Source organism: Medicago sativa, chromosome 1 (genome assembly GCF_051527215.1).
Source record: "Medicago sativa cultivar Bolivia chromosome 1, Bolivia_mono, whole genome shotgun sequence".
Classification (NCBI taxonomy): domain Eukaryota; kingdom Viridiplantae; phylum Streptophyta; class Magnoliopsida; order Fabales; family Fabaceae; genus Medicago; species Medicago sativa.
This window is the reverse complement of record NC_140749.1, coordinates 60,447,889-60,462,399: the sequence shown is the minus strand read 5'-3', so window position 1 is coordinate 60,462,399 and position 14,511 is coordinate 60,447,889. Positions and strand designations below refer to the sequence as shown.

Below are 14,511 nucleotides of genomic sequence, written 5' to 3'. Positions count from 1 at the left end.
TAATAATACACTTAAACAAATTTTTCTATATTAATGTTATATTGTTGGTGGTGTTAAAAAAATAAAAATTTATATTATATTTGTTAAATTATTATCGTTATTATAAAAGATAAACATGATTTTTTAAGTTTGTTACAATTTAAAAGTTACAAATATTTTTAATCAAGTACGTTAGTCAAAATAATTTTTTGAAGAAAAACAAAACGCAATATTTAACAAAATTTAAATAACAAGGGTTTTCTAAACGTGCTCCCTTCGGTTTAACCAAACATTTACTCAATTGATTAAAGGAAAAAAAAAATTGCAATTAGCAAGTTTTGGTGTACCCTTCGAGCTAATTACTTCTCCAACCGTGTTCCTCATCGAAATCTCCGACCTTTGTCCTTCTGAAACAAGACAAGATCGCACCGAAAACAATGGGTCTAGGTTTCACGGTTGGATTCATCGGTGTTCTTATTCTATTTCACGCTGCTTATTCAACTATCCAATGTAATAATAATAATTTTTCTATCTTATGTATTTGGATTTTGAATTTATTTTACAGTAAAAAGTTTCATGGATTTTGTGCTTGATTATATGAAAATTGGGTTTGATTTGGTTGCAGATAGGACTTTGTTGAAGATTACAGAAGAAGAGTTTTCTGGGTCTCCTTTGATTGTGAGTGTTTTTTTGTTTTGTTTTTGTTTTTGTTTTTGTGTTTGGTGTTTATTGGAATTTTCTGAGTGTTGGGTTTTGAATATGTAGGTGGTGATTGAACTTACTTTAGGATTATTGTTTTGTACTTGGGCTGCTTTGACTGTGCCAGGGAAGTTTTTGTGTATCCTCCCAGATTCTGATGAGAACAGGTAAATCTTTCTTGTTTCTCTTTTTATGAAAATTGGATTTTGGTGATTGTGAATTTAAGCTATTGGTTGAGTTGATTTTGTTGTGTCATTGATTTATCATTAGCAAGAGGTTATTGTGATTTTAGAGGACTAGCAGGTTGAAAGTATCTAGAGTAGACTATGGGAATGTATCCTAGTGATTTTCTTTAGTTTAAGACTTAAGAGACTAATTTGCTATTTCTTGAATTTGAGGGACTAAATTGCTTGACCTTTCCAATTTCGATGACCGAAATGTTGATTTACCCTGTTTGGATAAACAACTTATCTGCAGCTTATAGCACAAGCGCTTATCATGATAAGCACTTATGTATAAGCTTACATAATCTATTTCTATAGCAAAAGATAAAATTAAATTGTTTTTTGTATATTCTAAAAGTTGTTTCCATAAACTATTTTGGAGGACTTATGAAAATAAACTGAAAAAAGCTTATGAAAATTGTCGTAGACCGTTTTGATAAGTTCTCCCAAAGAGTATCACAATACTTATGTCAGTAGATAAGCTTAAATTAAACAATCCGAGCAGGCCCTTAACAAGTTCAGTAGATAAACTCAAACTGATATAAGTTGCTCTTGCCATTTTATGCTTTGTAATGGTATATCGTGGTCAAGTTCTGTTGGCTATTGAATCTGTCTTGGGATTTTATTGGCACAGAGGGCTGAAATTGATGAGGAATTGAAACGTAGAAGATTTGGAAGTTAAGATGGTTGAAAAAGGAGGTTGACATGAACTTACAAAACTAATTCTCCATTACCTTCTAGTCCGAGTTGCTCCATTTCCTCTATACTTAAAATTGACATAGTTCACAAATAGGTTTAGATTCGAGGTGTTAGACTTATTGTTTGGATTAGCTGTGAAACAAGTGAGTTCAGAGTGCAAAATTCGTGGTGATATTTTGACAACATCGAGTGTAACAACCTACCCATGTGACATGAATAGATCTGGGTAGTGGGAGTGGGATAGTAGGCGAAGAGGGGAGAGGGAAAAGGTGACCAAATTGTGAGTAAGGTTTGGGAGTAAAGAAAGCAAACCCCTCAAAGTGCTAGTCATGTCTGTAGATTTCCCCTCAAAGTGCTATCTGTTCTTGTAGAATCCCTTCCCTCCCTGAGATTGATATGTTCTCCATATAAGCAAGCAATGGAGAAGGGACCGTAGCTGTTTTTCTTCAATAATATAGTATACTTGGTTTTTCGGTTGCGTCACTTTTTCCTTCCTTCCTGTATTGAATACCCAAACGAGAGAAGTAACTACCATCCTCCCTATCCCCTCTCATTCGTTTCCTTCCCCTCCGGTAAACAACTACCAATATTACAGTAGCTTTTAATTCAAATGCATCCAGTAATTATCCTTAGGGACACTATGCCACTTCTGTTAGATTCTTCATTCATAATTTCATATTCCTGCAGTTAGATACTAGTCAACTGCATTTGATAACTATACTCAATTTGGCATTATTTCTCTATAATAAGAGACATGAAATTTTTGCCGTTCCTAAGCATGACATGAATATTACCAAGGGTAGTTTTTGCATGAGCATGTGGTTGTTAGACACAATCAATCGAAATCTCAAGATAAATTAAAATAATTCTAATAAATGAGGCATAAAAAATCATGATTTTTTTTATTTTTATATCTTGCACTTTTAATTAGTTATGTCCAATGAGCATTGTGCTCATAAGAGATTTATTCTATCACTAGAGTTCAGAAGACCTAAGCTTCAATGGTTGCAATCATGAATCACCCCCACCACATACTTGTTCATTTCACTAAAGCGAGATAACAATTTACTAAACAGGAACAAGATTTTTGTTAGTTGTACTCTCCATTAATATATGGCATGATGTTTAGTATATATATTGTTTGTACAAAAGCATACTCCCGAACAATACATCAAGTTCTTCACATTCAGACATCATTTTCCGGACACCCTTTTATGCCTATTTTGTTATTACTGAGTCGTTTGTTTTTACATTTCTATGAGATTGAGATAACAAAGTTGAGCCACCATGTAGGTGGTGTTTACTGTTTATGATAAAACATGACATGAGAAAAAGTTAAGAGCAGGGTCCGATTCCGAAACTTTTCAACTGTTCTCCCCTAATGGCTGTTGCACTTTGTTCATACTAAAATATAGAACCTCATGATGTAGTAATACTTGGTCTGGCTTTACTATCTTTGTGACTTTAATTGGATCCCAAATCCTAATCATCACGGTTTGTTACCATGGATGCAGGATTGTTTCTTTACCCGGCAACTTGGACTTCATGATCTTCAACCATCGAGGCAAAATCTTTCCGGTTGAAATGAATGAGAGGCTGAGACATTGAGGACTTCTCTATAGTTGAATTAAACACCTTCTTTATACGAGGGAGAAAGTTATTTTCTGTAACATTGGATAATTTTTTTTAGCATTTGATATCTCTTTTGTAGCTTCATACTTACATTTTTGTATTGGGCACCCTGTCTGTAATTTGGACAGGATGTTACTACTAGAGTCATTTATTTATGACGAGGCAGCCACAAGCTGACCATACTTATGTGAATGATTTGCTTACACCTTTTTTGTGTCATAAAAGTTGATCTGTTTATTGTGCTGTTTAAAACAAAAAAACAATTTGCTATATTTTTTTGACAGTAATTTTCGCTATCAATTTAGTCCTTGGATTTCTACTCATATTATATTTATCAAATTTCACAATGTTCCAAATTCATTTTACTATAATTATTGCAATATGAAAGAATATTGAAGTAGTCATGAGGTAGAAGATACTGATTTTCCCCCAAGGAAACCTACAAGAATGTTAATCTCCATCTTATCTTATAATAGCTTAGAAAAGTTATTGATAAATTACATATACAAATATTAGAGCTTCAAAATAATTAGTATTGATGAAGTCAATGAGTTCTTTGGAGATGTTGAAGAGATACTAGGAAGCAACACCATTTATTTAAGTTAAAAAGGAAGGAAGAAAGGGTTCAAACATCAAACAGTATGAATAATTAGATGCTGTCATGGTATAATTATGTGCATAATTAATTAGGTCGGTGTTTATCATTTAGCACAAACTTTGAAGAAAATTGTTGTTGACACATTGCATAAGGCTGTGTCACATATGTAAAATACGCTTTTGCCCCCTCGGCAGTTAACTACCGAGGAAAATTGAAACCGGCGGTAGTTAACTACCGAGGAAAACCTTGGCAGTTAACTGCCGAAGCGTGCTGAACATAGGCAGAAACAGAAACATCCGTTTTCCAGTTTCTTCATTGTTCAAAAATCTTCCAAACTTCTCTCAAATTCCTCCAATTTCCATTTTCACGATTTGCAAGCAATCATCTCCACATTATCACAAGTAAGTAGCATTAATCAATGTAATCTTACTGTTAGTTTGTTTAGGTTAAGTTTTTTTTTTTAAAATTGAGTAGTTTGCATGTGGTTAGGGTTGATGTAGGAATTGAAATTTTGATGATTGCATGTAGTTTATAATTGAATGTAGTTGTTGTGAATGTTGTTTGAATGAGTTTTAAGTACAATGTGGTTTTGAATGATGTCAAATTAACACAATTTGAATATGTTTGAAACTTTGCACACAAAGTGAAAAATGCGCAAATGAGAATTGTATTGATTTTTTAGTTAGTTATGTACTTAGAGATAAATGTAGTTGATGGAAATGATGTTTAGATTATGTTTAAGTTGAATGTGGTTTTAGAATGTGTTGTGAATGGTTATAGAGACAAAAGTGTTATGAATATTGTTTAGAATGTGATGTGAATGGTGTTTACATTTTATGGTAATTTTCTTTGTTTAATGATGTTTATTTGTTAAATTTTTGTGTAGATATGTCTAATCAAGAGCCACCGATTGATCCATATAAGATGATTGGTGGTAGGCGTGCGATGACTCAAAGTCACCAGAAGGAGAGGCAAAGGGGGCACATCCCAAAGAGGGGAAGAGGTCGGAGGGCGGATGGTTCAGGGACTTCTCAGGCTTCTGAGGCTTCTCAGGCACAGCCTGAACAGTCGCAGGTGGTTGACCCGACCTAGGAGGTGGAGTACCTGAATTATCAGGATCACCATGATGTCACTGATGGTGGGTACGACGAACAATATATGCCAGAGCAGTCGCATATACCAGACGATGATGACATTGCAGCAACGGTTGCCCCAGAGGTGTTACCTACGGACGCTCCCTTTCCTGGAGGACCGCAAAACCTATCTCTGCTTCAGTCTTATGCCAATCATGTGGCATTGCCGCTTTGGTATAATTCAGAGAACGTAAGTATAATTTTTTAAAATGTTTTATCTTTATGTTTAATTATTTTCATTATATTTTCTTTATATATTGTTTTAATTTTTTAAAATGTTTTATATTGTTTTAATTATTTTCTTTATATGTGTGTTTGTTTAATTATTATATCAACGTTTATATGTAATTTTTTTTAATTCTTCTCTTTATGTTTAATTATTTTCTTTATATTTTCTTTCTTGATTTAAATTGTTTTTGTTATGTGTTTTTTTTATGTTTTACATATGTTATGTCTTAAATTAAAAATATGTGCGGCAAATTAAATTTGTGATTTTCTTTATATGTTTTATTTATATGTTTTCTTTATTTTTATTAGTTAAGTTTTATATTTATTAGTTAAATATTTTTGCATTTGTTAAGTTTTATACTTATTAGTTAAATGTTTACGTTGTTTAAACTATGTTTATTTTTCTATTATTTCAGTGCCGTAAAGTCTGTACTGTAAAACCGATTAATCATGGCGCTAAGATTTTGACTCTCGGACGTCCAAACGACAATTAAAGATGGTTTTGGGATCCGCTTAGGGAGAGTGACTTACATGGTTTGGTTTTCTTGGGCTACGCCACTGTACCTCATGCTTTGCTGATGACTCTATGCGAGAGGTGGCATCCCGAGATCAGCACTTTTCACATGCCCATGGGGGAGATGACCGTGACTTTGGAGGATTTCGCATGTCTTATGCATGTTCCGATTGAAGGGCAGATGTTGGGCCACCGAAAGAAGATGTTGAGACATGAGGGAGAGGCACTACTGGTGAATCACTTGGGTGTGTCGAAGAGGGAGGTAGAGAAAATTCGCAATAAAGAGTATGGTGGATACATTAGTTATCCAAAACTGAGGGAATTATATACGACGCACCTTGGTAGGGCTAACATATTGGCAGATACTGAGGATCCAGAGGAGATGGAGGAGTTGGAGAGGGTTAGGAAATATTGTGTGAGGTGTTATCTTCTCTATCTTGTAGGATGCTTGTTGTTTGGTGATAGAAGCAACAAACACATCGAGTTGGTCTATCTGACGACCATGGAGGACGGCTACGCAGGGATGCATAATTATTCTTGGGGAGGGATGACACTTGCATACCTATACGGCGAGTTAGCTGAGGCCCGTTTGCCCGAAGACATGCAACTTGGGGGAAGCGTGACACTGCTCACTGTAAGAAAATTTATATTTTATTTTTTGTTAACTATTATTTTTTATGTTATATTTTCCGTGCGCAATAATTTATAAATGTGATTTGTATGGTTTGTGCAGGCATGGTTTTTGGCGCACTTTCCTAAGTTTTATGCTGTTGATCCAAACCCCGACTATGTTGAAAACTTACCGGTTGCGGCGAGGTGGAAGCTTCAAAAGGGTCATGGAGAGGGGTCACGTATCGGTCATTGCTTGATCGTATTACGTTTGATGACGTATGCTGGAGGCTGTACAAAGAGCACAGAGAGTTCCAGGCTTTCGAGGAGGTATTCTGGTATTCAGGCTGAATTATGTGCGGTGATCGTAGGGTGTACCGTCACTTGCCCGAGAGGGTTTTGAGGCAGTACAAATACATCCAGATCGTCCCTAGACATCCGTCTGAGATTGTACAGCTGTCACCGACTGAGATTGTGCAGGCCTTCGTCGACTTTCGCACTCGCACGCTTAAGGCGGACTATTGGGGTGAGCATGCAGAAGAGCAACCATGGCGTATGGCAGATGACTATGTACGATGGTACACCGTTGTGTCTCACCCTCAGATTTTGGCACTTCTTCCGAGAGATATTCTGAGGCCTCCAAATGAGGAGCAGATCATTGCAGAGTAGTGGGAGCGGTACGAGGCGAGAAGCTCGCCTGATACATATGACATGGTTAGCGGCGCTGTTGCCCATGCTGATGCGTTTTTTGGTCAGGAGGTGATGAGCATGACCCCTCAACAGTTGTATGCGGCCTTGCATGATGTTAGGCAGCAGATCGCGCCGATCATTACCAGGAGGCGAGGCCAGAGGCCGAGGAGGAGGCACCAGCAGGACCCAGACCAGCAGTAGGATTACTTGTAGTTGTTGTTTAGGGATTGTTGGTTTTAGCCTTTGTTAGTTTCATTTTCAAACTTTGGTGACTTTTGTTCGTATTTGGTTGACATTATGTATTTTAAATGATGTTGGTACATTTTTAGTTCATCTTGGTAATTTGCTATCGTGGTGCATTTTTACTTGAATCAAATGTTGATAATTTATTATTGTTGTTGATGTGAAAATATTGGAATAGGTTTGTGTTATGTGTTTTAAAACACATTACAGGTCCAGAAGCAAGTGCTTCTGCCATTTCTGGACTTCAGGACGCCTCAGTAGTTAAGTGCCGAGGATTTCCTCGGTAGTTAAGTGCCGAGGATTTCCTCGGTAGTTAACTGCAGCCGGATTTATTTTTCCTCGACACTTAACTACCGAAGGGTATTTTAGTCTTTTACATGTGTTTCTCGGCCAACCAACATGTGTATACAACAATTTTCAATTGAACAATGTAATGGAGTAACTCTTTGACGTTAAAATAATCACTCAATACTCACAATAATTTTCTTATTTCTTTTTTGGTTCATCGCTTTACATTACTTTACTTTATGAAATGAGATTCCCTCAAAAAAAAAAAAATTACTTTACTTTATGAAATGAGATGTGATAGACTGTTCACTATAGTAAAAAAGGGAAATATTTCGTGTCCCACAAAACAAAAACGACGTCGTAAGCGGATATTACATAGGATAGGAGTGGATAAGAGAAGAGAGTGGATAGTCAGTTGAGTTCTTAGTTGTGTGAGAAGAGAAAGAATGGACAAGTATTTCAGTTCAGCATATCGTGGTGACCCAGGCGTACCCCATGCTGATCCACACCGTTTTGTCAACATTTGGTTCGGTTGCCTTGCCTTCACTGCCTGCAACTGTGTCAATCCCTACTTCTGGCACATCGGTTCCTCTTCCTTCAAGTATCTCTCAACCCCATTCATTCTATTTATTAAACCTATACTTCTGCTCTAATTTTAGGGTTTTCTGTGGTCATACACTTAATTCTTCATATTTATTTATACAGTTATTTCAGACCTTGATTAACTTGAATTCAATCTTATCATATACATAGTTGTGCTAGCTATTATTGCAAAATCAATTGAATCCAAGTTTTGATTTACCACAATTGAGCGTTTTCATTTTGAAATTATTTTCGAATTCGCTAATGTAATGAATTAGATTAAATTTGCCTGTAATGATAAAGACTAAATTGATGATTCTCACGAAATTTATCTATTGCTTTGTTAGCTCAGTAGGACATAATTGTAACCAAAATGAAGCTACTGCGTATGTTTATTGACTTTATTCATATGCAAAAATAACAACAAATTTGTCACTTTATTGTTGTTTGTTTATTCCAAAGTTTGATATTAAGGTCCAAGCTTATCTATATCACGGATCTAAATCAATGACTTGCTATGGAGCTATGAAGCATGGACACGGACACTGACACACTGACATTGCTAACAATTTGAGAAAATCATTAAATTCAGTGTAATTATATGTGTCAGTGTTCTGTGTCGGACACGGCACATGTCCTGGTGCACGCCTAATCCGAGGAGTGTCCGTGCTTCATAGCTATGGAGGTTCATTTATAGTGCATAAAATGTAGCTTGTTCGATCATGTACTTGTGTCTTGTCTTTCTTCCTGGTTTGTTTTGGTTTGTGTTCCTGTAGTTTGCTTGTGAGATTCAGTAACTTGACACCATTTCTCACTATATTGTGAATTTGCTCGGTGATGCTTTCTTCTGCACCAAATCATTTACATCTCATAACGTAACATTTTTTAATGCGCAGCTGGCATGATAGGGTAATGCTTTTTGAGCAATATCACTGGAAAAAGGCAACGAGGAAGAATCAGCGATATGAGTTCAATGTATGGTATTTTACGTCCCTCTACTGCCTCATCTTTTTGAGAGTTTTGCTGAAATAGCTAAAGCTATTTTTACCTCTGTGCTTTGTTTAATTATAAATGTTTGTGTAATTGCAGTGGAACAAGACTTGGGACAGGGCACACCGAGATTCATACTACTTCAATTGGCCTATTTACTTCACTTAGGTCTCTTCCCCCCCCCCCCCCCCCCCCCCCCCGCTGTCTTTGTATCATTGTTACTTTGGTTGCAAACTTGGAGAAAATTAATGTCCCCCGCCCCTTCTTAGTTGTACTTTCGAATATGTCATTTTGAATGCGAGTTTAAACAATTACAAAATGTTTTTCTTGTGCTCTGTCCAATGTCCTTATGATCCTATTTAATTACTGATATGTTGTGTGTTAAATGCAAAATTATAGGAAGTACAAAGCGTTTAGACGAAGAAATGACTAAAACTGAATGGTGTGCTTTGATATTAGGGGTGGAAATGGGCTAGACCGGGCCGAGCTTTGTAAGGCCTAAGCCTGGCCTACTTCAAAAATTATAGGCCTGAGCCTGACCTATTACCCGTCATAGGCTCATTTTCGAGGCCTGACCTGGCCTTTTTAAAGGTCTGATGAAGCCTGAAAGCCTATTTTGCTAAGGCCTGACAACACATGCAAGCCTACTCCTAAATAGGCCAAAACTTATTAAGGCCTAAAGCACACAAATATGTTTGCTACTAGATAATGAATTCTTAGGAAGGTCTAATCACACCAATATATCAGCTACTAAATAACCAATCATATGAAGGTTTGTGTTTATGAAGAAGAAAAACTTCAAAAATATCAATGATGGAAGATATATTATATATGAAAAGCTTAATAGGCCGGCCTAATGAGCTTAATAGGCTTTTTTGTAAGCCTTAGCCTGACCTGTTTAATTAAATAGGCCTTATAAAAAGCTTGATCCTGACCTTATTAATAAACGAGCTGGACCGAGCTAGGCTTTAAATAGGCTAGGCCGTAGGCCCCTGTCGGACGGCCTGACCTATTCCCACCCCTATTTGATATGTATGTTACTTATCAAGGAGTAGAAGGTTGAGATGCTATTAATACCTGAGAGCTAGATTTTATTATTACCTCACAATATAATCATAACTATATATGCTAGATTAGGAGGAATTATATGCTAGATGTTTTAACTTTTAAACTTTTTAGATGTGTATTTTAACATTGTTTTTGTTTCTGTTTTGACTTCTAATTATAAAATTATCATATCATATATACTTCATAGTACACTTCCAAGTTTTGTAGAAAAATTGGGACAAACAACTTCATTGGTTTTACTATTTTCTATACCTTTTCAAAATTTCCACTCTTATTTGTATACATTTTTTAAAATAGCTAACTAGTGATGTTTTTGTAAATAAAAGCGATAACAATAGTAAATAGAGAGAATATAAATTCAAACCTATAACTTTCCTCCATTTTCTAGACGAATTTGAGTATGTTGTAATTGGACTGGGATTAGTAGTTTTTTTATTGCCTATGGCGCTAATATTTCCCTCAAGAATGCTGATGATTAGATAAGAACAATGGTCTTCAATTCACTTCATAGTGGAGGAATAATGTGTACTATACGCAATCAAACACCCAAGTCCAGAGTGTGGAAGTGAGTATGGAAAAAATTGAAAGTAAAACACATGAATTTCAAAGTGTTTGTACTTTATATGCAAGTGTTTTAGTTTGCTGAAGTCTCATCGTAGGCAGATACGGGTGTTTATATCCTCCAATTAGATCCACAATGCAAACCACAACAACTGATCCAAAAAATTGAAAAGAAACCAATTTTTATTTTTATTCAAAAAACGTATTGAATGTGTTTTCGATCCCATAGTGAAAATTAATTGAATGTCAATAAATAAAAAGCCACTTATGTATGATTTTAAAATCAATTCCTCTCAAAATTGATCCTATTCGATTTGCGAACACCCCTAATACTCAAGTCGGATAACAGGTTACGTTTTCAGGGCAATTGAAGATGTATATTTTTATAGTCAGGAAGTACCGACGAGGAAAAACACAATTTTTTCCACCTCCTGATGAGTGAATTCAAACAAAACTGTGTTTTTTCCTCGTTGGTAACATTATTTCCTGACAGCATCGGGTTTTTAAGCAAATGTGGGCAGTCAAGTTAAAATTAGGAGAAGAGCCCAACTTATGATGAGCCCATGAATCCATCTCAAAACCCAAAAAATAACTAATAAAACGAACCATAACAAACAAGTTTCCAAAAAGGGAAGGACAATGATGGCACATTATCCTCTTCATCATCTTCTTCACAATCCATCATCATTCACATCTCTAACATTCCCACATCGCTCACCTTGTCTTCAAACATTATCACTGCCAAAAACGCTGTCGTGTCACCTCTCTTCATCACACAACAACAAATGTAGTTCCAATTCTATCATTTCTTCACTCACCAACATTCACTCAAAACCTTTACATTTTGCTCTATCTGGAGCCCTCTCACTTTGTTTATTATTTGGAGGTACCACCCATTATTCAAACTTGATTTTTATTTATTTATTTACTTTCTATGCTGCAAAATATTGAAAATTCTGGAATTTGGTAGGGGCTGAAATTGCTGAGGCTGCTACTAAAGCTGGTGTCAATAAGCCAGAATTGCTTCCTAAAGAGTTTAGTACAGTCATTGATGTTGCTGGATTCCTCTCCGATGGACAGGTATTAGAATCCTGTTTGGATAAATAACTTAAATAAGCATTTGTAGTATAAGCGCTTATAATATAAGTTATTATTATAAGTTATTTCTAGCACAAAAGATGTCAAACTGTTTTCATAAGCTACCGGGAGAGCTTATGGAAATAAGCTGAAAACAAACTTCTAGACATGTGATAAGTTATTTCTTGAAGTTCTCTCAAACAATTTCATAAATGTTTATGCTGGTAATTAATCTGCAATTAGCCAACCCAAATAGAGCTTATGTAGTACAAATGTCTTTTGATGTTCAAACACTTAGTGACAGGCTGACAGCAATGATATTAAATTCCGCAGTGATCTTGATATTGTATAAGACAGAGACATCCAAAATCTTTATATTTCTGTCGCATTTGGGAATTGCAATTGAAAACTATATAATGCTTCTGTTTCATCGTGTATGGAATCAATGCTAGTGATCATTGTTTTCATAAAGCTATGCGATGACAGAAATCTGACCCGTGGCATAATAGTTTTTATTATTGTCACAAGTGCAATGTGACTTCGATTGAGGCCGTATTTGACCGCGATTCTCTGTAATATCAAAGATCGCGACGGAGCCAGAATCATTCCTTCGAATGTTGTTTGAAACCCTGCTGATGATTGATACTCTTGAAAAAATGTTAATGATGTTAAATTGATCATTATGTTCAGGAGAAAAGACTAGCACAAGAGATTGCTGATCTTGAAAAGGATACAGGATTTAAGTTGAGAGTTTTGGCCCAGAACTATCCTGATACTCCAGGTTTATGATCAGGATATTCGCACAATTTAAGGGTTGAGTTGAGGTTATTAATTAATGAAATCAAACTTGAAATAATGTACTATTATTATGCAGGTTTGGCTGTCAAAGATTTCTGGCAAGTAGATGACAGTACAGTTGTCTTTGTTGCTGATCCCACGTTTGGTAAAGAATCTATGAGATTATGTTCATGTTTAATTACACTTTTGTGCTGTTTCTGTGTTTATGAGTATAATTGCTTTTGTTGCATAGAATGAAGTTTAACTTGAAGTTGAAATTTAGAGTTTTTGCCTCCAAACAAGGTTTTTAGCTTTAAATTTGTAGTTCAACTTATTTTTACTCAAGTGTATCTAAACATAAATCATGTAACGTTCAACTCACTTTTAGTTGAAATCAATTTAGTCGTAATCAATTTCGCTTAGAAGCAAGCACAAACTACCACACCTTTCTGTTACTGTTGTTCTTCCTCTAAGTTATTTCCGCCTCTTTCTTCTTGATGGATCTACCGATATAGGTAACATTAAGGAGTTTTTTTTTGTTGACCAGGCAATATATTGAATTTCAATGTTGGTGCTACCGTTGATTTGGACATCCCACGTAGTTTCTGGAGTCGCTTGGCAGGCAAGTACGGGAACATTTTCTATTGGAGGGAGAAGGTAAGCTCTACTTTTTTGGGTTATCTCGTTCCTCTAAAGCCAGCAACTTATTTTAGAGCATACAAAAAACAATATCAATGGTTGATAAACAAATTTACAGTTGATTTTATATGCTCATGCATATCAAATCATGGATGATTGAAATATCAATATTTAGTTTTCTCACTTTACACTCTACTCACTTCAGACGAAGGAGTTAAATCCTGCATTTTAATGTGTCTATTCTTTTATTGGTTTGATGTGTTAATCATAATGATCTGATAATGGTTTAATACCAAACGAAACAGGGTGAAGATGCATCTATTGAGTCAGCAGTTATGGCAATTTCTAGTTGCTTGAGAGAACCAGTTGGGGCTAATAATTGTTCTGAGGTGAAATAGAACTGAACATAACGTATAAAGGACGGTACATTAATTTCATATTTTTTAATTATATTATGCAGAATTTAAGGATCTTGTGTACTTCTATGTTAGTAATACATATTACGGGGCCATGATGCAATGTATTTTAATTTCTTTGTATAAATAGAAGATGTAAGAAATTGTACATCAATATAACTTGTTAATAAACAAACGATAGCGTCTTAGTGTATGAAATCTGCTGTTTAAACTGGCAGTGTATTCATCTTAAGCTAGGGAAGCACTTGAAAAGTCATCCTTAGTGTTTCCTTACTCATTGGATGTATTAAGTAAAACACAATGATGGAACTTGTCCTACTGACTTTTTGTCTATAACCTGTTGAAAGTATATATATCACTGTTTTTGATGTCTTATCCTTTGTAAAATGTTGTTGATTGGCATTTTTCTCCTAGTTAGGTGTCTAAGTGTCTAGTGCATGCAATTATTTGTAGTTTTGAAAGTGGATAATATTAGTGCATTTTGTTCATGAAAAAAGTGAATACATGAACAAATCATTAGTTGATGTACACACATTAAATTATAAGTGGTAATTTTGATCGTTGCATAGACGGTAGAGCCATTAGATCGGAATACAAGTTGATTTTGGATTCAAATATAACGGTTCTACAGCCCGCTGCATCGTGCAACGACTGTAGAGGCTCCAAATCCTATCACACAGTCCATTCTCTCCAACTATAAACATCTAAAGTCTATCTCCCAACAGAGATCCTCTCCCATAGTGCAGCCCACATGCAACAATAAAATGAGTCTGGAGAGAGAAAATAAGAGAAAAAGATGAAATGACATATTTTTGTTATAGATAGAGATAAATTTATGGAGAGAGTGAACTATGAGAGAAGATTC

General features: G+C 35.5%; 3 protein-coding genes and 1 pseudogene across 3 annotated transcripts; all 4 read left to right on the top strand.

The window, feature by feature from the left end:
* Positions 1–248: 248 nt before the first annotated feature.
* On the top strand, positions 249–3,438 carry LOC146955993 (membrane magnesium transporter-like). Its single transcript, XM_085725481.1, has 4 exons — positions 249–489; positions 605–657; positions 745–845; positions 3,116–3,438. The coding sequence occupies exons 1-4, from the start codon at positions 417–419 to the stop codon at positions 3,207–3,209; spliced, it is 321 nt and encodes a 106-aa protein (XP_085581607.1). The 5' UTR covers positions 249–416; the 3' UTR covers positions 3,210–3,438.
* Positions 3,439–4,580: 1,142 nt separating this feature from the next.
* LOC146955992 (uncharacterized) lies at positions 4,581–6,984 on the top strand (annotated as a pseudogene).
* Positions 6,985–7,926: 942 nt separating this feature from the next.
* On the top strand, positions 7,927–9,427 carry LOC146955991 (actin T1-like protein). The gene is made up of 3 exons (XM_085725491.1): positions 7,927–8,137; positions 9,015–9,093; positions 9,208–9,427. Exons 1-3 carry the CDS (start codon positions 7,983–7,985, stop codon positions 9,274–9,276), a joined length of 303 nt encoding a protein of 100 aa, XP_085581617.1. The 5' UTR covers positions 7,927–7,982; the 3' UTR covers positions 9,277–9,427.
* Positions 9,428–11,336: 1,909 nt separating this feature from the next.
* LOC146955990 (thylakoid lumen 15.0 kDa protein) lies at positions 11,337–14,014 on the top strand. The gene is made up of 6 exons (XM_085725473.1): positions 11,337–11,623; positions 11,708–11,817; positions 12,505–12,595; positions 12,689–12,757; positions 13,139–13,248; positions 13,536–14,014. Exons 1-6 carry the CDS (start codon positions 11,377–11,379, stop codon positions 13,626–13,628), a joined length of 720 nt encoding a protein of 239 aa, XP_085581599.1. The 5' UTR covers positions 11,337–11,376; the 3' UTR covers positions 13,629–14,014.
* The last annotated feature ends 497 nt before the right edge of the window (positions 14,015–14,511 follow it).

Bases quoted from the DNA above. Each gene is read 5' to 3' on its own strand.
- LOC146955990 (XM_085725473.1), top strand. From the start codon at position 11,377: ATGATGGCACATTATCCTCTTCATCATCTTCTTCACAATCCATCATCA. The intron at 12,596-12,688 runs GTTTATGATCAG...ATTATTATGCAG, and splicing joins GAACTATCCTGATACTCCAG to GTTTGGCTGTCAAAGATTTC. The intron at 12,758-13,138 runs GTAAAGAATCTA...TTTGTTGACCAG, and splicing joins TGTTGCTGATCCCACGTTTG to GCAATATATTGAATTTCAAT.
- LOC146955993 (XM_085725481.1), top strand. From the start codon at position 417: ATGGGTCTAGGTTTCACGGTTGGATTCATCGGTGTTCTTATTCTATTT. The intron at 490-604 runs GTAATAATAATA...ATTTGGTTGCAG, and splicing joins TGCTTATTCAACTATCCAAT to ATAGGACTTTGTTGAAGATT. The intron at 846-3,115 runs GTAAATCTTTCT...CCATGGATGCAG, and splicing joins CCAGATTCTGATGAGAACAG to GATTGTTTCTTTACCCGGCA.
- LOC146955991 (XM_085725491.1), top strand. From the start codon at position 7,983: ATGGACAAGTATTTCAGTTCAGCATATCGTGGTGACCCAGGCGTACCC. The intron at 8,138-9,014 runs GTATCTCTCAAC...TTTAATGCGCAG, and splicing joins ATCGGTTCCTCTTCCTTCAA to CTGGCATGATAGGGTAATGC. The intron at 9,094-9,207 runs GTATGGTATTTT...GTGTAATTGCAG, and splicing joins ATCAGCGATATGAGTTCAAT to TGGAACAAGACTTGGGACAG.